The sequence below is a fragment of the Taeniopygia guttata genome, chromosome 20 (genome assembly GCF_048771995.1).
Source record: "Taeniopygia guttata chromosome 20, bTaeGut7.mat, whole genome shotgun sequence".
NCBI classification, from domain to species: domain Eukaryota; kingdom Metazoa; phylum Chordata; class Aves; order Passeriformes; family Estrildidae; genus Taeniopygia; species Taeniopygia guttata.
Window position 1 is genome coordinate 7738366 of NC_133045.1, and position 24692 is coordinate 7763057.

General features: G+C 45.8%; 1 protein-coding gene across 3 annotated transcripts in view; it reads left to right on the forward strand.

Moving 5' to 3' along the window:
- CTNNBL1 (catenin beta like 1) overlaps positions 1-24692 on the forward strand; it is a 47273-nt gene that overhangs the window by 20235 nt on the left and 2346 nt on the right. For all 3 annotated transcript variants that reach the window (XM_030288511.4, XM_072916977.1, XM_072916978.1), the window contains 8 exons: positions 53-125; positions 398-456; positions 1117-1265; positions 5839-6020; positions 14224-14321; positions 15385-15465; positions 20927-21064; positions 21656-21728. In XM_030288511.4, the coding sequence (XP_030144371.1) occupies positions 53-125; positions 398-456; positions 1117-1265; positions 5839-6020; positions 14224-14321; positions 15385-15465; positions 20927-21064; positions 21656-21728 (853 nt within the window). The remainder of the gene's footprint in view (positions 1-52; positions 126-397; positions 457-1116; positions 1266-5838; positions 6021-14223; positions 14322-15384; positions 15466-20926; positions 21065-21655; positions 21729-24692) is intronic.

Sequence of the window (24692 nt, forward strand, 5' to 3'; positions counted from 1 at the left end):
ATGAGATGCTGAGGGCCGTGCCCTGATGGGTCTCTCGTTCCTTCCCCCACAGGCTAAGATGCCTTTTGATGCCAACAAGCTGTACTGCAGTGAGGTGCTGGCAATTCTGCTCCAGAATAATGATGGTGAGCCATGCCTACCATATCTCTGTCAGTGAGGGCAGAATCCAAGCTTCTCTCAGATCACAGCAGCCCTTCTCTGCCTCCAGCTCTCCTTTGCTGGCTTAACTCTCCCCCATGTGCTCCCTCACCTCCACCCTCTCTTTCTCTGCAGCTTTTGTGCTCTGTCAGGCTGTATTGATTTTGTTTGCTGATGTATCAGTGTTAGATGGCTGTAAAATCTGACAGTTAGCTTCATTTTTCTCTCTCTTTTCCCCCTTCCCCCCACCTCCGTCTAGACAACAGAGAATTGCTTGGGGAGCTGGATGGGATCGATGTGCTGCTTCAGCAGTTATCTGTGAGTAATTCCCACATGCCTTCTCTTCCATCCGGAGACTGCTGGGCTGGGTGGGAGGAATGGAAAATATCCAGGGTGCTGTCCTAACAGTGCTTCATCTCTGGTGAAGCACAGTCCCCAAATATCTTCCACATGGTGTGTCATCCGTGGTCAGTGAGATGAATCCCTTTTGTAAAGATGTTAATGCTGAGGTACATGGAAGTTAAATTATTACATTATGGTTTCATGGTGGGTTGGAGGTAGGCAGGGTTGGAATTGGTCCATCTTCAGCATGCTCCAAGCACAGGGCTGCCCATGTTTGAGCTGGCTGAAGGTAGTGTGCTGCTAGCTCACTTATATAGTGCTGCCTGCACCACACTCAGGCATTAATTGTGTAGGAACCTCTGGTAATCAGCTTATCCACATTTTTGAGTGTGAATTTGCCCTTCCCCTTCCAGGCCCTGTGTATTATCCTTTAAATCCTGCATCAAGCTGCTGCACATTTGTGCATGCACAGTCAGGACAGCCAAGGGCAGTAGCTGCAGAGGGTGCAGCAGTGACCTGTGTGATCACTGGCTGACACCAGTCAGGTGCTGGAGCTTTTGGTGCAAGCTCTTCATGTGTGTTCTGCAACAGCAGAGCCCAACGTTTGGGGGTAATTTTGCTTTTTTTGTCATTCAGGTGTTTAAACGACACAATCCAAGTACAGCAGAGGAGCAGGAAATGATGGAGAACCTGTTTGACTCCCTTTGCTCCTGCCTAATGCTCAGCTCCAACCGTGATCGCTTCCTGAAGGGTGAGGGGCTGCAGCTGATGAACCTGATGCTCAGGTACCTCATTAGCCTTGTGATTTCCTTCCTGCTTTTGATGTGCCAACACATGTTCTAGCTAGATATTTGTTGTTTTATTTTAAAACTTCTGTGTTAGGATATTTGTCTGTCTTCTCTTTCTGATTTTTTTCCAGCAGGTAAGTAAGTTGGGCTTTCTCAGACATAGAATCTCCACTCTTTATCTTTAACTTTATTTCCTAAGAGCTGAGGTTGCCACAGTGGCTGCTGGAAAGTGGCATATCTTTCATCTGGGTGTCTGCCACAGAGAATGCTGTAGGTCAGGTAAACCCTCTAAGGATTTAAACAACCCCTATGAGGGCAGGAGAGGACCTTTGGATGTCCCTAGGGAAAACCTGTTTCCTTTTTTTCCCCAGTTCAGGCTCCACTATGTTGTGTAGCCTCTGAGCTGCTGAATTTTTGTGGATGCTGATATAAAAATTACTTCTGTGAGTGGGGCGTAAGTTTGTGTTTCTTGTGCTGTGCTTTGTCACACCCTGAACCTCTGGGGCTTCTCTGCTCTCTCTTCTCTTTTCCTTGCTGGGCTGGCACTGAGTCGTGTCTGCTGGGCTGTCTGGCTCCCCAGAGCTGTGGGAGGGCACAGTGGGCTCTGTCTGGCTGTCCCCAGAGTGCCAGGCTGTGTGCTGGCAGGTTAGCAAACACCAGCCAGAAATGCTGAACTCCTGCAGCTCAGGGCTGGGGAATGTGCAGCAGCAGGGAACTGAATAAATAACCCAACATGGATTATTCAAATGGGAACACTGGGTTTTCTTGGGGCTAATTAAGGAAAAGCTCCAAAACTAAGAACAGAAAGGAGGCCTCCCTCTGCCTGGAGTCCTAAGCTGCTAAACCAGCCTTGCAGAACTAATTAGTTGGAGTTCTTGTGCCATGTGGGTGGGATTCAGTGTTTGGATTTTTAAGAGCTTTTTACCCGTTTTTCGACTCTACTGTTTACCACTCTCTGCACAGGATTCCAGCTGGAAAATTATAACAAGAGGAAAATTTCTCCTTGGCTGCATTTTGCCCCCCATAGTAGTTGCAAAGGGTTTGGGAGGGACAGAGTGTGATGGATCTGCCAGCAGCAGCTCTGTCTTATAGAGTTTCCAAGACCTCAATCTGTGGATTCTGCAGTTTGAGTGGGATTGGTAAAGTGACAGTGGAAAAAAACTAACAATTCACAGAATTTGTTCTAGAAGCTTCTGTCACTATTATCCACAGGCATGTACTATATTGACAGCTGATTTTTTACTATTTTTTAAACTCTTCTAAAGTAGTTGTTGTGCTTAGAAGCTCTCGCAGGTGCTCAGTTTTTCTTGGATAGACCAACTTAGGTGACCACAATCTGTTGTTGAATGTGGATAGTTGTGATCTGAAGCTGTACATCTGTGTCTTCTTGATTCCTTCATGATAAACAGCAGAGAGCAGACATGCCTTTCAGTTGTGATTGACCACCTTGCTCACAAACAAGGCAGAGTATTTTTCTCTCCTGTTGGTGTCCTCTGAAGGCTGGGGGCAGAGATCTGTTATTTTTTGGTTTTACTTTGGAGGTGGTTAATCACTGTACCACAGCCTGTAGAGATGAAAGGACAAATAGGCAAAGTTGAAAGTGTATTGACATGATGTGAGATAGATAAGCCGTGTGAGAATAAAGATATCAGGCTTGAATCTCCATTACTGTCGTAGGGAACACAGCATTCTGTGTCTGGTGCTGCCTGATCCATCCAGCCAAGTCGTTCCATTATTGATGGTTGTGCACACAGACCTGCAGAGAGCTGCAGCAGCTTTCAACGAGCATTTAATGTGCTTGTGATATTCCTACAGACAGTCATGAGAACAGGATGGTTTCTGTTGTGCTGAGCCTTAAAATGTGTAGCCAACAGCAAAAGGTGATGTTGTATCATGTGAACTTCTCCTGGTTTATGGGGGGTCAGTGGTAATGCCTGAAAATGAGCCCAGTGTGGCTGATGTGCGTGGCCAGACAGGTCTTGGACTCGTGCTGTGATCTGGGACTTGCAGTTGGCCCTGAAGAAATTGGGGCTTCACCAAGCAAGTACATGGGAGCTGAGGAGAGGGTCTGGGAGAAGAGCAGGTCAAAAGGGATGAAGCTGGTGACAGCATGAGTGAAGGAGGAAGTTTGGAATTAGAATGAGAGCAGCACTATATATAATTATTTCATTTACATCTCTGCTCCAAGGGAAGCTTGTTTATTTTATGTCTCATCTTTATCAAAAACAAGATGGTTTATCAAGCTAGCAGCCACCAGCAGAAAGTTTAGAAATGTCCCTTAGAATTAAACTAAATTTTCTTTTTAGTTCAGAAAGTACTTAGTGCTCAGTCCCTCAGTCTTGCCTAACTGCAGTTTAGTCAAAAGAGAGGAAAACAGGCTTGTCCTGTCAGCTCCTGGTGCACACTGACAGGCAGTTATTGCTTTGGCTGTGGAGCTGTGTGGGGTTTGAGGAGATGCAGCCGTGCTGCTCCCGGGGGATGTGTCAGGGAGATTCTCTGTTGCTGAGGGAAAATGATGTTTGGCTTGCCCAGCTATGAACTGAGGAGCATGTGTATGCACAGAGACAAATACAGCATGGGGACCTGCATCACTTGGGCCACAAAATGTTCTGTCCTGCAGCTATGCTGGGACTTTGCTTGACCCTCAATAAAAGCTTTTGTCTCCTGTACAGGAAAAGTGAAACCAGACAACTCCATATGGCTCCCCAAAGCTTTTCTATAACTATTTCAGGGCAGATTTTTTTTATTATTATTAAAATATTTTTGTGTTTTCTTGTCCTGCTGTTCCTAATGACCCCTGGAAACATGAGCTGTCTCTTTACTAAATCTTCTGGTTAATTAAACGGAACCATTTTATACACACTTTCCCAGGAAATCTAGTGTTCTGCTTTTACTGGTATTTTGGAAAGTTAAAGGCTATGTTCTGCTAATGTGGAAAGTACAAATAATGTCAGCACACCTTTTTTTTTTTTTTTTTAATATTAGTTGTATCAAAAGAGTTGTCTCAGATGTAAAGGTGTTAAAAGGAGGAAAACAATGGTTAGTGAATAAAGTTGTAATTCAGAGTTTCCATGAACACTGAGGCCCCTCTGCATTTGGTGATTCTCATGTTTGCTTGTCTGTGAATTAGTGTTCAGCTAAAAGTTCCCTCAATGAGCACAGATGAGACTAAGATAAACTGCTTGCCCTCCGGCAGAATAAATATTTCAAATAAAATCAACTCCAGACAGTCCAGGCAAGCAGCTATTGATCTCTAAAAGCCTGAACTTAAACCCAATGAATATTCCAGAGCTAAGCCCTGCACAGCCTTCCTAAATGCTGATCAATATGCAATTACTTCCCCTGAAAACATTTCTGGTGTCATCTGGCCTAAGGAGTACTTTATTTTTAGATCTCTGTAGTGGGGATGTGGGGGTGCCAAACCACCCTCCTGCTTAGCCTTTGGTTGGTGGGGGGAACTCAGAGTCCAGCCCCACACGCTGCCCTCCCACCACGGGGTCAGAAGTGCCTGTGGCTGCACTGGGCAGGGTCATTTTCTTCCAGGCTGTTCATTCTATATATGAACATCTATAGATATTTTAGTTTGCCTCTTGTTAGGGGCTCATGAAGTTGGGTCTCTGCAGGAAAGTTGTTTTCCACAGCTCTCTGGAGGCTTTGAGGAGCCCCTGCTGATGGACATGGGGTTTTGGTGGCTCAGTCTGCAGCTGGGCAGGATCAGAGGAGATTGGCATGTGCTTGGGGTGAAAGGTGGTGAGGCTTGTGACTGTCCTATCCTGGAGGGAATGTCCTCCTAGGCTGGCCTTTAGGGACTCTGGTGGTTTATGTTCTCCAAGCTCATGTTAGCTCCTACTGATAGTCACTTGGTCTGGGCTGTATTATTAACCAGTTTTTCAGTTCAGTTTCAGTTTTCCCCTGGGTGGATTATAAATTCTTCTGGTTTGGTTTGTGAGGTGCAGGGCAGCTGGAGATCATTTTCAGGGCATCCCTGTGTTACTGGTGTGAGTTACCACCATGAACATTCTGAACTGGCATTAAAGCAGAACAGCCCAGAATCTGTCAGCCTCCTTCTATTGTTTGGTTCCTGGTGATGGGGTTTCATTATAACTGACCCAGCTATGCTCACCAAACTTACCCTTTTATTAAATTAAACTGTTGCTCGATCAAAGTCCTGATCTTTTTGGCATGATAGTATTTGCCTTTGTATCCAACCCAGCCTCCCCTTCTGTTTTGTGCCAGTGTTTGTAAAGGAGTGAAAAAATATCTTCTTCAGTAGCCAAGAAATAAGAAAATAAAACCATGACACTAAAATACATAAAAGGAAATAAAAATAGGAAATAAAAAGAAATAAAAGATATTAAAAAAGAAATAACCAAGACAATATTTTCAGCCACAGTTTTGAAAAGAGTTACTGTTGATACAGTGTTCTGGCTTCTAGAAGAGAAATCTTGCTTAGAGCTTGTGCTCAGACTCTTCATCTTGTCCTTGTCATGTTCCTTTCCTTGTCTTTTTAAAGTAGGATGCTCCAAAGCTCCTCATGTCCCTGTGCAATTTAATTTGCCTCTTTTCACAGAGAGAAGAAGATTTCCCGCAGCAGTGCCCTGAAGGTGCTGGACCACGCCATGATTGGACCAGAGGGCACAGACAACTGTCACAAGTTTGTGGACATCCTTGGGCTGAGAACCATCTTCCCTCTCTTCATGAAATCACCCAAAAAGATAAAGAAAGTTGGAACAACTGAAAAAGAACACGAAGGTAGGTGTGCTTCCAGATCCTTCTTGTTGCTATGGAGGAGGTGAATGGAAAGCCAATGTAGCTGAAAAGTACCTGCAGGAGGAGGGAAGGGCACAGCACCCATCTTTGCAGCTTTCAGCTCTGGGTGTCCAGCCTGCTGCTCCTGTCACAGCTGGCTGTTGAGGGCACACTTGTCCTGCTTGTTTTGGTATCAGCAGCTCCTGGCGATTCCATTTCATGTGCTGTTAATAAGTTATTTTACTCCTGTAGAGTCTGTTGTTTGAAGCTCTTACTCTGATGCAAAACTCTTTTGAAAAGAGTAATGAGGCAACTACAAATGTCACCTCAAAAGCAGTGTTTTCATGGCTCTGAGCACTGAAGTGTGACTGGATGAACATCAGGCATTGCAGAAATAAACTGCATTGCTTTTGAAGTTAGTTTTTTTCTTCCTTTTTATATTTTTTAACTCTCTACCCTGAAAAACTGCTTTAACAGAGTTCTGCTGTGGAATAAAACTACTATTACTGTGGGACCTTACACTGAGCTGAGTGGTCAGTCCCTCCTGCTCTTGGTAACACTGCCTTTCCCATTTTGTTGGGAAACAGATTAGACTATGGACTGTGTCTTGGAAGAAACTTTAAATACTGCCAGTGATGCTTAAGGTTTTGTGCCTGTTCATTGCTCAGCTCATTTCTACAGAGGGTGAATACTGTCAAAAGCTGAAGAGGTGTGAGTGGGTCTCACATATGCCTAGGATCCATCCTGAACTCCTGCAGCAAGCCAAGGAAAGTGGAAGGACATAGCAAAAACATGGGAGCTCGAAACCCAGATCCCTGCTTTGGGACTGTCCTGGCAGCTCAGGTGGTACTCAGGTGTTCTCCCAAGGCCAGGAGGGAGGTGCTGTCCCTGCAGAGCTCTCTGGGTGCTGGGACTGAGCAGCTCCTTTCCCTGGCAGAGCTGCTGAGCTGGGGACAGCTGCTTGTTCTCCCTCCTGAGCAGGACAAGGAATGGACAGTGTCATGGGCTGGGCATATGTGTGGCAGTGGCTGCTTTCCTGGCACAGGTAGAGAGCAGGGACTAACCTGTCACTCAACTCCAGAGCAATTCACACACCTGCTGACAGTTCTGGTCACTTTATCTGCCTTGTGTTGCTTGTCTTGGGTAGATAATGGTGAGGGGAAAATGCTATCTTGTGGTCTGGGGTTTATTCAGTGGACTTGCAGAGATAGGTTTGGTTTCTGTAGGTTATGTAATAAAATGCTGGTTTATGTAATAAAATACACAGTTATGCTTCGATGGATTTAGGGGAGGTTTAGAAATTTTCATTGCAGTGTGAAAGTGAGGTTTGTTTAATTCTTCTTACTGAGAGAAAGCTTCAGCTGGAATGGGAGGTTCTGGGTAGAGGTCTGAGTCTGTGGCTCATGCCATTGACTTAATATTTCAGTTTTGGAAAGTGAGCTAATCTCTGTCTCATCTGCTTCTTCTGGACACTGCAGTTGATACCTGTGGGCAGTCCTGGCTGCTGTGAGGATTAGTCTGGAAAGCCCTGACAGGGTCAGTTCCTGACTATTTCTGTGATAGCATGAAAAGCCAATCTGGCCTGAGGAGGATGAAGTGATCCATGCAAACAGGCTTTGTATCACATCTCCGTCTCATTATCATGCTGAAGAAATGGAGAACATTAAGATGAGTCCAGAAATCAGTTCTATTAAAATAAACTCTCCCTAAAAGGCTGTGGTAGTAAGTCCAATTTTCTTTGTTTTGCATCACTGGGCAGGTGAGTTACTGAATTTCTAATGACAGGAGGTAATAGAGATGTTCAACAGGGTTCCCTGGAGCCTGTCATGTCGTTGTCCTGACACGGTGTAAGCAGCACAGTGTGTGCTTTTACTCTGCTGAGTGCTGCCCCAACCATGCAGTAGCTGCTCCTGGGGGGAACATGGTACAGGCTTCTGGGTGCCTCTGGCTTTAAGGGAAATGGTGTGGGTGTGGCATGAAGGAATTGGTTCCCTCTGTGCTGTTCTGGTCCTAGGAACATGCTGCTTTTTGCTTATCTCTTTATTTATTGATCAAAAAGAACTCTCATGTTCAGTCTGCATATTTTCTCATAAAAACTTTATCCTGCGTTCAATCTGTTTCGAAAAAGTTAATTAGAACAATCTTGTACTAGGAGAGCTTTCATGTGCATGCCAAATGGAGGAAGAGATTCCTTTAAAGGATTCTTTGGAATGGCTTTGCAGCAGTGGCCTCAGTATTTATTTAAAGCAGCTCTGAGGAGCTGGGCTGTGCTTGCCCTCCCTGTGTTGCTGCTGGGATGGGCTGCAAAACACAAAATCCTCAATGGGCTCTGAAACCTGGGGCCTAATTACAGCTCCATAAAGGCCAGCCTTGCTAAAATCCTCCAGCACTGAGTGAGGTTCCAAACAGCTCTGCTGAAGGGTTTGTCCTGCCTGTCCCTCTGTCTCTTTGCATGCAGTGGCTGCAGTGCCACCAGGCTGGGGGTCCTGGCACCCACTGTGGCTCCAGGTGCTTCACCTCTCACAGGACATCCAATGCTCAATCTCCAGAGCACCAAATCTTCTGCATGTATCTGGTGGTTGTAGGAAAATATCCCCTTGTCTTTATTTTACAGCAGTGTTGCTATTTACATAAGAGATAGTCTATAAAACCATGTTTGTTTTATTGTCTCTAAGGCAGTGTTCTGAATGTGACAAAATAATAAATACCCCAGTGGAAAAAAAAAATCTCAATGTGACTTGCTGAGCTTTTATTTATTGCAGAAATTTATAATCCAAATTAAATTTGATAAAAGTAACTTCTCTGTAATGCATTTCTTCCTTTCTAAATGCTAGCATAAAGGTGTCAGTGCTGGTTAGCTACATTTTAAACACTGTCAGTGTTTAAAAATTATTTTACTCTAGGGAGCCTGTGAACAATTTAAATCCAAACTGCATGTATTTATGCTTTATGTACACCATGTAATTAGGAAAAAAGAAAGGGAAAATTTCTTAACCATCTTTATGGATGATCTGAGCCTGAAGATTGGGCCTGTGGTGTCTAACTGAGTGCACATTATCTACACTTGAATTTTGCCTGTGTTTGTACAGATCATTATATTAGGATATTAGATTTGGGAGAAAAAACTCATTGGAAGCAATTTCCCTTTTTCTGAGGCAGTGAAGCAACTCAAACCAGAAATATTTTGCAGCTGAAGACAGAAATGGCTTGGAGTTTTCCTGTGTCTGCGGGGTTGCAATACTCATGTGAGTGCCCAGCTGGGTTGGACAGCCACAAAGAGAACCAGCCTGGATGTGTAGGAGGTGCCACCGTGGATGTGTATTGTGAGCTGGTTGAACAGCAGTGTGCCTTTAATGTCTGTGATTGCAGGGAGTGCACAGAAATCTGCCTCTGGGTGGTTCTTGGCGTAAATAGAGGGTAAGATTTTAAATAACACTTCTGTGTTGTGACTTTTGAAATGTGGGGGTTGCTGTCTGAGCATCTGCATTCCAAAAACCTTCCTGCTGCAGAGCTGAGAGTTGAGGTGTCCCCCTGTCCATGAGGGTGCAGCAGCTCTCAGAACAGTCGAGTCACAGCGTTGGATGCTGGTTTGAAATTCTTTAACAGTCTCAGTGAGCTAAAAAAGGAGAAAACAACAAATTCCTCCTGAATTACAGAGTCTGAAGTGAAGCAATCATAGCTGGCTCGACAGGCTGTATATCCTCCTGCTCTTTCTCAGGATGGTTATTTGCAGCCGAGTTTTGCTCACTTGGAGAGTGTAATGAACTATAAAAGGATGTTTGTCCAATTCATCTTCATTTAAAAGCCTTCTCTTGTCTTAGATGTCAGTTTTACTTAGGAATGTTTAATTTGATAACCTGAGAATTAGTTCAGCCAGTTTCCGAAGGAGAATTCCTATCACTGGGGTGTTTTGCTTGTTTGCCCTCTATCAATAACAAAGCTTCTTTTGGAGATCCTCAGCTACACCCTCCCTTTAAAAACAACAACAAAACCTATTTCTTAATAAATATACTCCTTCTCCTTTGTGACATGCACTGAAGGCAGCAGAGCACATGGAATGAATGTCTGCTTCAGAACCAGATTCCCTGGGCATGGGGAAGTGAAAAGGCAGCAGCAGAAACATGGCCTGATAAGAGTTATTGGTATTAACTGAGCACCCTCTGCCAGCCAGCAGAAAGTGTTTTTCTTTTGGTGGTCTTGAGGAGTGAGCACCCAGGGAAGGCATCAGTCTGTTTAAGCAGAACTTTATTATGCCAATTTGTTATTTCACCATCACCCTCCGACAGGAACCTGTGATTTGAGTGAGCCATGATGCTGAGAGCAGTGTTAAATTTATCTCAATTAAAGTGAGCGTGCTCTGTTGCAAGAACATCAGAAAAATAAACTTTCTCAGTCAATAGAAAGAATTTTGTTTTATGTTCAGCTTGATGACTGGATCCAGCTCACCAGGGCTGTTGCATGTGGAGCTTTTCCAACCCTCCCAGGCCCCCCTTAACCCATCCATAAAATTGGTGTTTCTTGCTTGTTCTCATTATATTAAGATAAGATTTTTCTTGGCAAAATGCAGTGATACTCGAGTGGGTTATTCTTTTGAAATGTAGATTATTAATGCACATGGAAGCAAGTCAGATTATCAGATGCTACTCCACTGGAATAGCATGTCCCAGTGCCACCTGCAATACTGGGATGGACCAGTAGCCTCATCCAGGTTTCCCAGCAGCCCTGGAGCCACAGAGTTGTGTGCCTAGGAGGGGTGGAAGTATCTCAAAGAGCTGGCTTGCTTTTTTCTGGTATTTTCCTGCTTGTAATTAGGAAGTACAATTTATAGTAAACCTTCTTTACAAGACAGAAGGCACAAAGAAATGTGTTCTGCTGGGTTCACCAGATCATCCTGCTTGGCCTCCAAAGGGCTGCTGTCCCTGGCATCCAGAACTGCCCACTGGCACCTTCTTGCAGGATGATGCTTGCCTCCTCTTCCTCACTGTTGAGCTTCCTCCCCTGCCAGGCAGATGTCCATTATAATGAGATGTAAAAAGAAGAAAAAAAAAAAAGCAGGGGGTGGGGGATAATAAAAGCAGAGGAGCGTAGTGTTACAGCTTGATTTGACAGGACCTCCTGCTGTTGCAGCTGCCAGTGCCAGCCATGGAATAGATTAATCTGTATTCCAACATGCCAAGCTGAAGTCAAGATCGATCTAATTAGGGTGTTTTAAACCCTGCTTGCATGCTGAAGTCCCTGTGCCTGTCTGGAGAGAGAAAGGCTCCTGGGAGCTTGAGGTGATGCTGGGCTAAGCAGGACCCCTGTGCTGCTGCAGGAAGCACATGGAATATGACCTCCTGGAGCCAGGGATGTGTCTGGGATGGTGCCCTGCAGGATTGGGTTCGTGGGGAGCGGCAGGGCTTCCAGGTGAGCCAGCCATGAGGCAGCAGCAGTGCTACTGGCTGGTGAGAGAGAAGCCTCCCATCTTCCCCCATCCATGAATTTAGGGGATTTTGGGATGTTTGCATGAAAAAAGTTGTTCTTGATGCATAGTAGCTGCCAGCTGGTACCTGTTATTTCTGTGAAGGCGCCTTTGTGGTGCTTTAGCACAGGTTGGTTTGGTGTTTGCTTCTCAAAGAAATCACATTTCATCATTCTTTGAAATAGGGCTCGTCTGCAACCTCTGCCTCTGGCCTTGTCTGTGCCCTCCCTAGAAGTGATGCCTTTTGTGCAGGGGATGTGGACCTTGGCTGAATGTTATATTCCTATGGAGAAGCTCCCAGAATATTCTGTAGCAGGGAGGCTGCCTGTGGCTTCACCCTGGGGCAGTGCACAGCTCATGGCCTCTGTCTGCACTGAGATCAAAGCCAGGCAGCTGCAGGTTCTGTGTTCTGGGGACTCAAAACAGCATCAGCTGCTCACCATTTCCCAAAGGAGATCCAACCCCGAGCAAATATTGTGATTACATCTTTTAAAATGTTGCACGTGTGAGATGGAGATTGGGTCAGTCTATGGTAAAATGGTGAGACCCCCATCTGTGGGACCCTGCACCCTAAGGTTAGTGCTTCTCCCTTCCCACGGCTGTGCAAACACTTTAATCCACTGAATCACAGACTCAACCTCTCATTCCATCAAGCTTTGCCCTCATTTTGGCTAGTGTCCTTGCCCGTGGATGTTGGTGTTTATTGGGCCAGCACTTGCATTATCAGGCATAACCTTGATTTTGGGGTGGGGCATAAAGCACACTAGTGCATTATTTTTCAGGAAGCTCATAAAAAAACAGTTTAGATAGTTCAGAAATATTTCTGTAAAATATTTCTTTGAACATTTTGACCAGGCAACTGAATATTTCCTGGATTTTCTGCAGTGATATGTTGAAGGAATAACCTTGTTCTTAAAACCTCTGTGTCAGCTCCTTTAGATTTGTCAGTAGTTTTAAAGATTTTATTGATAAAATGGATAAATATCTGCATACAACCACCAAAGCAAAAATGATAGCTAAAATACATTTCCTAGTAAAGGAATGTTGGGAAAAAGCAATGAAGATAGATCATTGGTGAGAATACTGCTACTAAAATGCTGCATCAACACTTCCAAAAAAAGAAGGTTGGGGAAAAAAATAGTGTGACATACAGAATGCTGACTTCTTCCTAAACCAGCAGAGCATATGTTGGCATATATGGGGAAAAAATTCTTCATTTAGGTTCAATTTCTTTCTCCTTAAGAAAATGGGATCTTGCAAGAACTTGAAGGTTTTTACAATGCTTTTAATGTCAACACTTAATTTGGAGTCGCTTTCTGTGGAGTAACAGTTTGTGTGCAGTGGGAGCGTGCTCTGACACCCCCGGAGCCATCGTTCACCCCCGTTAGGCTGTCGGAATGACGGAGCAGCCACACGGTGCGGCCACCCGATAAACCTGTTATCTGCCTGCTCCTCCTGCCAGCAACGCTCCCAATCTCCTTGGAACATGAAAAATTGACACCACCTCAGGCAGAAATCTGTTTCCAAAAGGAAGCTCCATTTATAAGCAGCTAATGAAATGGGGGGGGTGTGAGTGTGCCTGTGCAGCCTCTCCTCATGCTGCCCTTGTGTGCAGGATGCAGATAATCCGTGCAGCAGGGAGCACAGGCACCCTGGGCAGGCAGCCTGCGTGCCTTCACCTTCCAGGGCCCAGCAAACATGGTAGTGTTGCTCATTCTTTGTGCTGGGCTGATCAATCAGGGCTGCTCGTGACTCTGGGCTGGGCAGTGCTGGGGAAATGCATGGTGTGACAGCAGTAAGATGGTGATCCCTCTCCCCTGCACACTGTGTTTCCCCCTCTTAAAATACCAAATCTTGAGGTCCCATTGCTCCCCACCACCATGGGTGAGGAACTGTTTATTAATTTTCATCAGTCTTAATCAGGAGGATTACAGTGAGGACATCTTGGAGAAGCTGGGGTGGCTAAACCACCATGGCCTGTGTTTAATGCAGTCATGCAGCTGGGAAGTTGTACTGACTGGTTTGGAAAGGGAAAAAGATTCAAGCCCTTTGCTTTCCACTGCTGTGCTTGGGCTTGAGGTGAGTGGCTCAGTCACCTCTCAGAGTGGTGGGACATTGACACAGGTGTCTCCTGTGTGCTTGCAGCCTTGACTTTTACTTGTCTTCTTGGTTCATGCTGAAAAATATGCCCCCCAAGTGCAATTGAGAAGACTCTAAACATGTTTATGTGGTCGTTTCTAGTTTGTTGTGGCCCATTTATATTAATTGATGGGATTTTCTGTAGATGAAAGTGGTTGTTTGAGAATTTTTCCACTAGCTCACAGCACTTCAGTCTCTGCAGGAGCACACTTATTCCCTTTCTCCAGCTCTCTTGTTTCAGTAGCTGTCCCTCCTTTGGTGACCTGAGAGACATTTAGGTTCTGGTTTTGGCCAGGGCTCCTTTAGGCACAAAAGAGGAGAAAACCACAGTGGAACTTGTGCTCTATGTAAGGTGCTTTAGGTCCCTGAGGCAGAGGAGGAGAAGACCTCACTGGTAGGGCTGGAATCTATCTATGCTCCCTGCAAACATGGCTTGTGGCTCTCACTGCTGCTCTCTCTCCTCTCACCATGATGGGAAGGAACCAAGGTTCTGCTTATCAACAGCTACATGCTGGAGTGTTAATAGTAAATTTAATGGCAGGTTACAGAGGGAAATAAGCTCCTCTTCCTGATCTCAGCATGCAATTTTCCTTTTTTTATTTCTAGAACACGTCTGTTCCATCCTGGCTTCCCTTCTGCGAAACCTGAGAGGGCAGCAGAGGACACGGTTACTGAATAAATTCACAGAGAATGACAGTGAGAAGGTGAGTGCTGAATGTGTCTCATTCTCTGGGCTGCCAGGTTGGGAGGGTTCTTGCTCAGGGTGCCTGGTGCGCTCGCTGAGTTACGAGAAGCCATCCTCATACCTGCCTGCAGAGACTTCTGCTGTCACAGACCTTTGTTCTCTCATTCTCATTGTATCTACAAACTGCAAAACTGGACATTTAGTGCATGGCCTCCACATCCCCTGTGCTCTTGTTTTCTGGTGCCCTTGCATGTGGTGGTAGCAACTCTGTCCTGGGTTGTGTCTCTGCTGAAACCTGGCCGTAGAAGACAATGTGCAGTATTAGATCGTGCTGGCTCTGAGATCAGGACAGTGTGGAAAGGTGCCAGGGTGTCTGGTGGAGCTCTTTTGCAGAGAGTTTAGGAATTGCTATGGTACACATTTAACATTCTCCACTCTTCTCCTAGAATGTTTCATTTTAGTGGTGTTTGCTCTGGGAAATTCTTCCCAAAATATTTACATGGTGGTGGATAGATCAAAGCTTTGCAGAAAAGAAATAGCTTTTGCAAACTGGGGATCCCAAGTGATTTGTAAATTCTGCCACTGGGAAAATACTGGTTCCTTAGAATTCCTCATTAGTGTGTTTTAAAGGTGTTTTTCATAACCTGTTCTACCAATTGTAGATAATTACTAGACAGGATTTCAGCTGCCCTAACACAGTTCAGAGGAGAGTGGGAAAGCTGAAACATCCAGCACAGATAGACAAGTCCACTGGGGAAACCAGGAGCCTGGAGGATCACAGCACAGAGAGTGAGCTGGGGACACGTGTCTGTTTGCTGCTGTTTATCCGGCCCTGATGGGACCATGCTCCATGTTTATCTGGCCCTGATGGGAACCATGTTCCCATATAGGATGACATCCAAAGGCCTGCAGCCCCAGCATGCTCATCCAACCAGCACTTGTACCCTCCTTCCTGGGAGGGACAGAGCTGCCTGTTGCTTTGTGAAGGCTGAAGCTGAGAGGAAAACAAAATTGCAGGAAGGATTAAAGGTGATTGCATTGTTCTTTTTTCTTGCTTATGTCTCTCTCTTCCCCCCTTGCAGGTTGATAGGCTGATGGAACTGTATTTTAAGTACCTGGATGCAATGCAGGTAGCTGATAAGAAGATTGATGGGGAGAAACACGTATGTATTGCTTAAGTTTTGCCAGGTCATGTATGTAGCTCTGCACAGCCATGTCATCTGTACAGGACTTCTGGCTCAGCCAGTCACTGTTCTCAGGCGTGCCCTCATACCTGTGCTGTTCCTCTTAATTCCTGTTGGCTCACTTTCCAAGTTCCAGGTAACCTCGGATAAAGAGGGCCAAGAATCTCTCTACAAGTGCTTCTGGCTGTCTCTTAGAGTGAATTTTACTAGCAGTACCTAAGTCTGTGTGTGCTTCAATTTGCCTTCACTTTTACCTGGCTGCAGTCCTGCTTGGTTTGGCAGATGGCGAGCAGGTGAAAATGCAGAGAGACAATTACATGATAATGTGTGAGGCCTCCTACCCTGGTCTGCAGAGTTGTGATCAGCAATGAGTAAGTGTCTGTGTTGATGAGTTGTCTGAGGAGCAGCCAAGGGCTGTGAGCTCTCTGCACACCAGCGGTGAATGTTTGACTGACACGAGCCTCGGTACCGCACAGCACTTTCTTGGAACTGAAGCTGGAACAGACCTTTTGAAAGGGAGCGAGCGGCTGGAGTCAGGAAGCAGCTTGCAGAGCTGTTAGTGAGCTTGGCCAGCTTCCCACAAGATTATCTGTATCAGTGCTGGGGAGGGTGTGAGATTGATTAGCAGCGACGGAGAGCAACGGCTGCAGCTGCCGTCCCGCGCGCCGCGCTCTGCGTGCCACGGGCAGCAGCCCCCCGCCAGGCCCCGACAAACAGCTGCCTGCCCGCTGCCAAGGCTGCTTCTCCGGGCACTGCCAGGCATTCCGAGGGCATCGGAGCGCTGCTGCTGCTCAGAGAGGCACGGGGCTGAGTGATGAATGGAGCTGCTTTTGCTGCCAGCACTCAGGCTCCATATGGACACGGCAGCGTCGCCTGCAGGAAAACAGCGTTTACCCTTTCCTGCTTTCCTTCTGTGCTCTGTCCTTCCTCCTCAGGACAGGGCAAGAAATTAGTTATTCTCTACGTTTTGGTGTTGGTGTGGGGGTTTAAGAACTCAAAAACCAGATTGGATATTTTCAGTTGAAGCCTTGTAGTGTGTTGGAGCTGCTTGTACAGAGCCCTAAAATACCACATGCAGAGCAAGTGTATGTGCCCTTTATCCAGGAACACCCTGGAGCAGCCTGCAAACATTAACATCTGTAGCAAACAGCCAGCACAAAGCAGGAGTGGAGGGAATTAGAGTGAAGACTCTTTTGTGGAAGTTTTTCAATTAATAATATTAAACTATTCATGTCTACTGAATGCATAAGAGAAATAAAACTAAGGAATATCAGATTCTCCTCCTGTATCCAAAATAAATGGACCTCAATTCTTTACTTTCTATTAGAATTAATAATAGGATTTGGCAGAAGCATGTCATGGATGCAACATACTGGCCACAACATGTATAAAATATGATGTTCAAGTTCATTCCTGGCTTGGAACACTTTTGGAGAATTATCGTTTGCTTTATTTTGTAGCATCATCAGATGGTCAGTGGTACATGGTCTCCTGAGATCTGAAGTGCCTTAAGTGTTTTCCACATACAGAAATAGGCAAAAGCCATCATTCTGTCTCTCATACCATGGCACTATCTGGCTGTGACAGGATTTATGGGACAATTTAATGTTCTTTGTTGTGGCACATGAATCACTGGGTTGCATTGTATGAGCACTTTAGAAACTGTGCTCTGTCCCTGGGGGGCTTTTGACCTTTCCCTTACAGTAGAGGAGATAGTACCCCAAAAATCTGGTATATAGAGCCTCACCTTTCTTCCTGCCCCATGGAAAAATGATACTTGGTGAGATTTTACAGGTTCAGCCTACACCAATGAGATGAGCTCTGAGTCTGATGGACAGAGTATCCTGGTATAAGTCTTGCATTACAAGAAGTGAAAAGCTGCTTACACAAGGAATGACTGAGTGCTTTATCTTTAGTAGTGCAGCTGGCATAAGAAGCTCCTGTTCATGCAGTTCTCTTCCTTTTTATTTCTTTTAGCTTGGCTTATTTTAGCGATCAGGTTTATAGTCCTGCTTTTTAGCCTGTGGCAGTGATGGTAGAAGAATAGTTGAGGGTAGAAGGGAAGGGGGGAATTTTTGTTTTGAGGAGGAAGAGTTCTAATAATCTGCACCCTGATCTGGACTGTGAAACAGGATGTGGTCATTGAACCCCTTCTTAGTGTTACCCCCTTGTTTGCTTCAGTGCAATCTGTTCAGAAAGGTTCAGAGATGAATAACTTGGTGATTATCCTAATTGCCTTGGGAAACCCAGGTGCAAAGTCCATGAGAGCAGTGTCTCCAACACCTGATGCCTATCTTAGCACTTTTCTCAGAGTTTTTAGTTAATGAAAATATCTTGTTCTCCTCTCAATTTCTTTAATTATTTCTGTAGGAAATGGTGCAACATCCTGTGGCCTTTACCTTTCTCTAAAATGAGGTATAATTATGGGTGGCAGCAATAGCCTTGATGATCTCTAAAGATGGTAGGAAATGACAAGAGATACTTTAATATTTTTATAGTTCCACGGAAAATTATGCTCATCAGGTTTATTCCATAAAATATTCTCACTAGACACTTTGTGCTATAATGACTTACAAATTACATGCTAATTGTGGTACAGCTCAGCCACTCCATCCTTGAAAGGAAGAGGTGGAACTCCTAGGATGAGTGTGGTATCCACAGGTAGGGATAACAGGTGGGGATTTGTGTCAGCCCATCCTTTCAGTTTGAGGTAGAAAGACCGAATTGCTTGGAGGGCTGGACATGATGGCTGTGAGTGTGGCTCTGTGGTCTGAAGGCCCTTCCTGAGCATGTTTTGCATCCCTCAGCTCTCCCCAGTAATACAGACAGAAAGTAATAAGGGGAGAGACTCCATCCTTAGAGTGAGAGACACATTGTGGTGGTTGTTCTGGTGCATGGCTATTTGGAATATGCTGATTTTTGTCCACCTGGATTGGCCTTGCTGTTCCACATGGTGAGGGTGTAAAACCAGGATCCTGGAGATGTTCTTTGTTCTTGATCAGTATCCTTTTGCTCTGCCCAGCTGTGCAGTGCATGCTGGAAGGTGAGTGATAGGTGAGGAGGGAGAAAGATGCAGAAATCTCCTCCAATGCCTGTGCAGAGCAGTGTGATTTTTGGTACAGCACTGGCACATCCATCGCATCTTTAGGCTTGGAGTCTCTACTTGACACTCGAGGCCTGTCAGTCCTGCCTCATTAGTGTGAGAGAAGCTCATTTTAGCTTCACAGAAGCCCATCTTATTGCTGTCTTCTCCCGTCAGCAAGGGGCATCTCAGTACATATTGCTGGCAGATTAGAAATGGCACCTGAGCGCTCATTTGGAGGTTAGCGACTGACAGCTTTGAAAGAGAGTCCAAGTGGGAAAGGGGCTGCTTGGTACTGTACTGGAGGCAGATTAGCACTGAAAGGGTGGCTGTGGTTTAAAAAAAAAAAAAAAAAAAAAAAAAAAGGGCTTTAAAAAGGCACCTTAAAACTGTTCTTGTATTCTAATTCATATCTGCTTAATTTACTGGCACAAAATAATCTGAGAGGGGCTGCTAGAGCCGCCACCGCTGTGTAATCAAGACCGCGGCTGCCTGGATCCAGCTCCTGTGATCGCCGTGCTCAGATCAGAATACAGAGCAGACCTGGCTTTTGTTTCTGCTCTAGAGATTCAGAGTCCTGGCTTGTGGATGTTTTTCTGCTCAGGAATTTAGCACTGTTGAGCAGAGCAGCCAATGAGCCTGTGTGCAGTGCAGAGTGCGAGCGGTGGTAGAGGAGCGAGTGTGTTGTCTTTCTTGAGTGTTCTTTTAGATAATTCAGTCAGTGTTCAGCTCTCTCAGTAGCCAAACTCATCATTGTTCGGCTTTAGAGACCAGATTTGAGCCATTTGGCATGGATTTAGGGTGAGGGAAGTCACTCTGCGCAAAATTAGATTTTCCTATTTACTGGCAAGAACTCACATGCAGGCTTTGCCCAGTCATGCCTGTGTCCATGATTCTGAGAATCTGGAGTAACTGACAGTCATGCATGTGTTGGAGTCTTCAGGGTCTGATGCTAAAGTGTCACATCTGAGTGTAGCCAAAGCAATTGATTTCACAAGACGATTAAGAAAGCAGTGGCTTTTAAACTTGTTCTTTTACTGGCAGACTGGATTTCTAAGAGGAAAGGAGAAGTATTTCACTACCTAAGCTTTCCTCTTGTTTTCAAGAAGAAGTGAGAAACAGCTGTCTAAATCACTCCATCAGATTTCTATCCAGGGAGCATCCATTGCCCCCCTCCAGGGAGAGTTACACAGGGCTCATTTTCCTTCTTACTCCTAAAACCCTCAACTCACCACTGGGTGCTAGGGCTTGGCTTGACAGAGCAGCAGAATTCAGCAGCCTCAGCCAGCTTTGGTGCTGGTGACCGTGGGTGTGTGGCTGGAGCACGTGTGGCCGAGGGGGCGCGTCCTGTGGAGCGTTGCGGTACGGAGCGCTCGCAGGTGATGGCTCTAATGAGGAAATATTGCTCTGCCAGGCGCCTGCAGAATAAATCACAGAGCTGCAGCGAGCTCGCGGGGCTGACGAGCTGCTTCCTTTGTTTAAGAACAAATCCTGAAGACAAACCCCAAAATGCAGAAGGTGACACGTGACGCAGTTGTTTGGGCCTGTCAGTCCCCATGAGGATGGAGCACAGGCACGTCCTGGGGCCAGCTCAGAGGAGGCTGCTCTGAGCTCGCTGCCAGGTGGCTCATGGCAGTGTTTTGAAGAAGATGAATTCTCTGGACATGAGGATGGCCTCTTTCATTCTCCCTCTGGCTTCCCTCTGGGCAGGTCTATCTGCTGAAGCTCATGTATACAGAGGGAGGATGGATGGTGGATCATCATTCCCATGGGAGTCTTTGGCTAAAAAAACCCTGTTCTGGGTCTGCCCTGGCAGCACCCCTTAGAAATAGCTGGAAGAGGCTGTCTGGGCATGGAAAAGCTGTCCTTGTCAGGATTTTCAGATGTGTTTTCTCATGTATCAGTCAGTCATGAAGCTAGAAGCCCAGTAGCTCTTGGAGTGTGCTGGAGTCATGTTCTGCACTGCTGAACAGCACCCTCAGATGGCCAGTAAAAGAGCAGGTTTTGTTCATTCTGACAAAGGACTTGTAAATCACGGATACATGGGTCTGTTCCATAGTCACACACTCTCACCCCTCAATGTAGAAATGGGATTTGTATGTTTAAATTAAAATTTTGACTTGCAGATGGACACACTTCATGACCAGCAAAGGCAAAACTTCTTCAAAACTGAATGAAATGTTTGGTGAATTTAAATGAATTATTAAAAATACTTCTTTGGTGAGAAATATATGGCTGATAATGCTTGGGGGAACAAAACAATTCTTAAGAAACCACAAATTCCACCAATATTTTTTCACTCCTAATGGGAAGTGCTTTGAGAGAATCCTCACACCTTTCCTTTGTGTGGCTTTACAGGATATGGTGCGTCGAGGAGAGATCATAGACGATGACATGGAAGATGAATTCTACCTCCGTCGTCTGGATGCCGGGCTCTTTGTGCTGCAGCTCATCTGTTACATCATGGCAGAGATCTGTAATGCCAACGTTCCCCAGGTAAAACTGCATACAAAGGATGGAAAATCATCTGTGTTTCCATTCATGGTGCAGACAAGGCTCTAAATCTTTGCAATGTTGTGTTGAGTAATTGTTTCTTTAATTCCCTTTTGTGGAGGAAACCTCCTGTTTATTGCACTTGTGTCCATACAGCTCCATCAAGTTGCGGGAGATAGGGCATTAGTGGGGACAGAAGTTGATTGTTGTCACTAAATTCATACGATCTGTGTGAGCGAGGTCAGGGTTTGAAATGGAAAGGCCATTGTGATGCCATTGCTGAGGAGCAGGGGGAAGGGACCTGCTCTCAGGAGGTTTCACAAAAGCACAGCTACAGCTTTTCTTGATCTGTGCAAAATGCTGCATCTCTGCTTCCTCTGTGAATACATTCGGGGTTGTGAATGCATTCTGTGGCTTCTTATTTCTGTGCCATGTGCCTTCTGGGTGTTCCTGAGCAGATGCTGAGGGCTGCCAAGACCGAGTTGGTTTTTGTGGTGCTCAGGTCTCTGCTTAATCCCTCAAAGTGGGAAAAAGTGGGGCTGTGCATGGACATGTGTTGAAGATCTCTTTCTTCTCTGTCCTACTCCCCATCAGATTCGTCAGAGAGTCCACCAGATCCTGAACATGAGAGGCAGCTCCATTAAAATTGTTCGACACATCCTGAAGGGTGAGTAGAGATATTTTTGTGCAAGTGTCTCATCGCTACCAGGGACAGCTTTGGTCACTGCTTTGCAGGATGAGCCTTCACATGTAATTCTCCTTGGCTTCCTCAGCATCTCCAGGCAGCAGCTGAGCAGTGTTCTGAGATCCTGGCAGGGCTGGAATCACCCTGATTAGTGGCGTGCTTTGCTTTGCCTCCGAGTTAGGACACTTGCTGTAGCTGCTGTCAGAGAGCAGCACATCACTGCACGCTTCCATCAGCTCCAGCCTGGTTGGAATTCACTGCTGACATTAACGTGAGAGTAAATATTTAAGGGAAGTGTACACGCCTGCTGGAGGGAAGAATAGTGGAGTCTCGTCTTTCATTAACATGGCCTTGCACTTTACCATCTGTACCATATTAGTACCCGTGGTGTATTTGTCTTGTTCTTAGTGTCAAATTAATACGGATTATAGCATTAAAGTATCCTCCATAGCTTTAAAATGTAGCTGTTGTGATTTGCAATCACAGTTTTAAAGTACTGCTTGTTATTTTTAATGCTCATGGTGAGTTAGAGCAATGCCTGTTTCAGCTGTGGCCCTGCTTGGCAGCCTGCTGTCCTTCAGCAGCAGCAGCCAGTGGAACTGGGGGAGAGGAGGGCAGGACTCAGCCTCTTCCCATGGCCCCTCGTAGCTGAGAGGCTTAGTGGGAGCAGCAGGGAGCCAGAGCTGCCTGGAGAAGATGCTTCTTTATGGAATGTATCTGCTCCAAAGGGGCTGTGCTGTTTTCAGTGTGAGGAGAGGAGTCTATTTTTCTTCTGGAGGGAAGGGAAGCTTGGCAGCATTTCTGGGATAGTGGGCTGTGGGATGCGTTTCAGTGTTTCTGCTTTCTTTGGGAGCAACAATGTTCTCCTGGGCTTTTCTTACCCCCATTTCAACAGTGGCAGGTACACACTGCTTATTTCCTGCAAAACCTTTTCTCCCTTCTCAAATACAGGAAAAAAGGAATTGGAAGGCTGGCTGGTATGACAAAATTAAGAGTGATTTTCTGACAGTGTGAAATTACTTGCAGCTATAGGCAATCTCAATTTGCCTTTAGCCACAAAGTACAAGTTAGTGCCTGCTGGTGAGCAGGGGGCTGTATAGGATGTCTTTTCTGATTTTAGTTATGATACTTGGAAATTCCTGCCTCTAAACTGTCCCTTTCCAATGTGGAGTACATCACATGTCCATCTTCAGATTCCCACACTTGCCCTGGGATGTGTGTCCCCGGGGGAGTTGTCTGCACACCTCGCTGGATTTGCACACCTCATGGTCACGGCTCTGGGGTGTTGACTTACATACCAAGCTGAATTGGAGGGCAGCTGCATTAAAATTTCATCTGATTCTTTCTTTCCCAGACAGTGACTTGCATTGTGAAACTTCCTCCACGGTTGTATCGGGTGTTGCAAGCTCAGGGTCGTGCTGGGTTGGGTGCTCTCACCCTTCCTGAAGGGGCACATTGGCTTGTTAATAATGCAGGGATGGGTACAGAATATGGGCTCTGACTGCAGCTCTTCCCAATTCTTATATTTTGCAGTTTTAGGGACTTCTAGAGACAATAATCAAAACCTCAGAGATAAATTTCTTAGTGGATGCTTGTGAAGTCCTGCAGTGGGACCCGGGGGGCAGGAGCAGCACTGGGCTCAGCTGCAGTCTGGGCTCTGAAATTTGAGCATTTCAGTAGTTACACACCTGTGTCCACATGCACAGTCAGCACAGATTCAGCAGCCTGTAACAGCAGCAGCACCTGCTTCTCTGGAGGAGTCAGTTCCCTGGACACAGCTTCCCAGGGAAGCAAAGGGGTTGGAGCAGGGATTTGGGTGTAGACCCTGCAGTGTGCTGCTGGGATGCAGGGGCCAGCAAGGGCCTTCCAAAACTTCACTGGAGTCAACTGCACAAGACTCTGTCACAAGCGACTGAGAGATCAGGAGCTTGAGCCTTGGAATGTTTCCAGGCTACTTCACAACTTGCTCTCAGGACAGATGAGGACTGGTTAATTTTTACTTTTTGTTCAGTGTTTTGCTCTTGTTCAGTTTTTATTTTCTATTTTTGCATACTAATTAGGTGCTTGGTTTTTAGTTTGATTTTTATGGCCTACATATTCTCCATGTTTCTCTGGCAACCTGACAGCTGATGGATCCCTTGGGGTGGCTCAGAATTACTTACGATGCAAGCAAGGAAGCGAGACTGTTTTCTTATGGTAGAGCTTTCAAGGGGGAGGAGTGGGCAGGGAATAACGGGAGGCTCATTAATGCATTTCTGGAGGCTGACCAGTCCTCCCACACTTCCATTTTCTGGAAGATCAAGTATTTCTTGCAACAGGACAGTTAGTTTATGCTTTGGAAGAAAACAACTGAGTGATGTGTACCTTGGCTAGAGAGATGTTTTGGGGCTGGAGGCTGGACTGGGGATGGCAGCAGTCTCTGTATCTTGGGGAGGTGCCTGGTCTCCATCTGTTATTGGGAATGGAGTGAGGCACAGGCCTCTCTGAGGTGATACTTGGCTCTGGAATGGCAAATCTCCCTGTTGCTCACTGATCCAGAGGGACTAGCCATTGATCCTGGCTCCCTCAGGAGCTCTGTCAGAGCTGCCCCTGCTGAGTCCCCCTCTCACACCTGTGTCAGGTGAGCAGGCACACTGGGAGCTGGGCACATGGAATGTCTGCTGCACATTCCAGCCCAAACCTGTTAGCACAGGTAAACACAAAGGAAGGGTCAGTGTGCTCTGAGGATGGAGCCCAGTCTGGCTTATGGTGCCTCCATCTGTGCAGGCTCCAGAGCTTCCAATATCCATTACAAGCCTCAGTATTTCCCAATTGATTTTTACTGTTCTGTAACCATTGTATTTTGTCTAATGAAGCAGAAACCAATCTTGGGCCTTTTCCCTTTGTGTAGCTACAGCAGTGTGTAAGCTCTGGTTAACTGTTGGCAGGGGCAGCTTACATTTGATT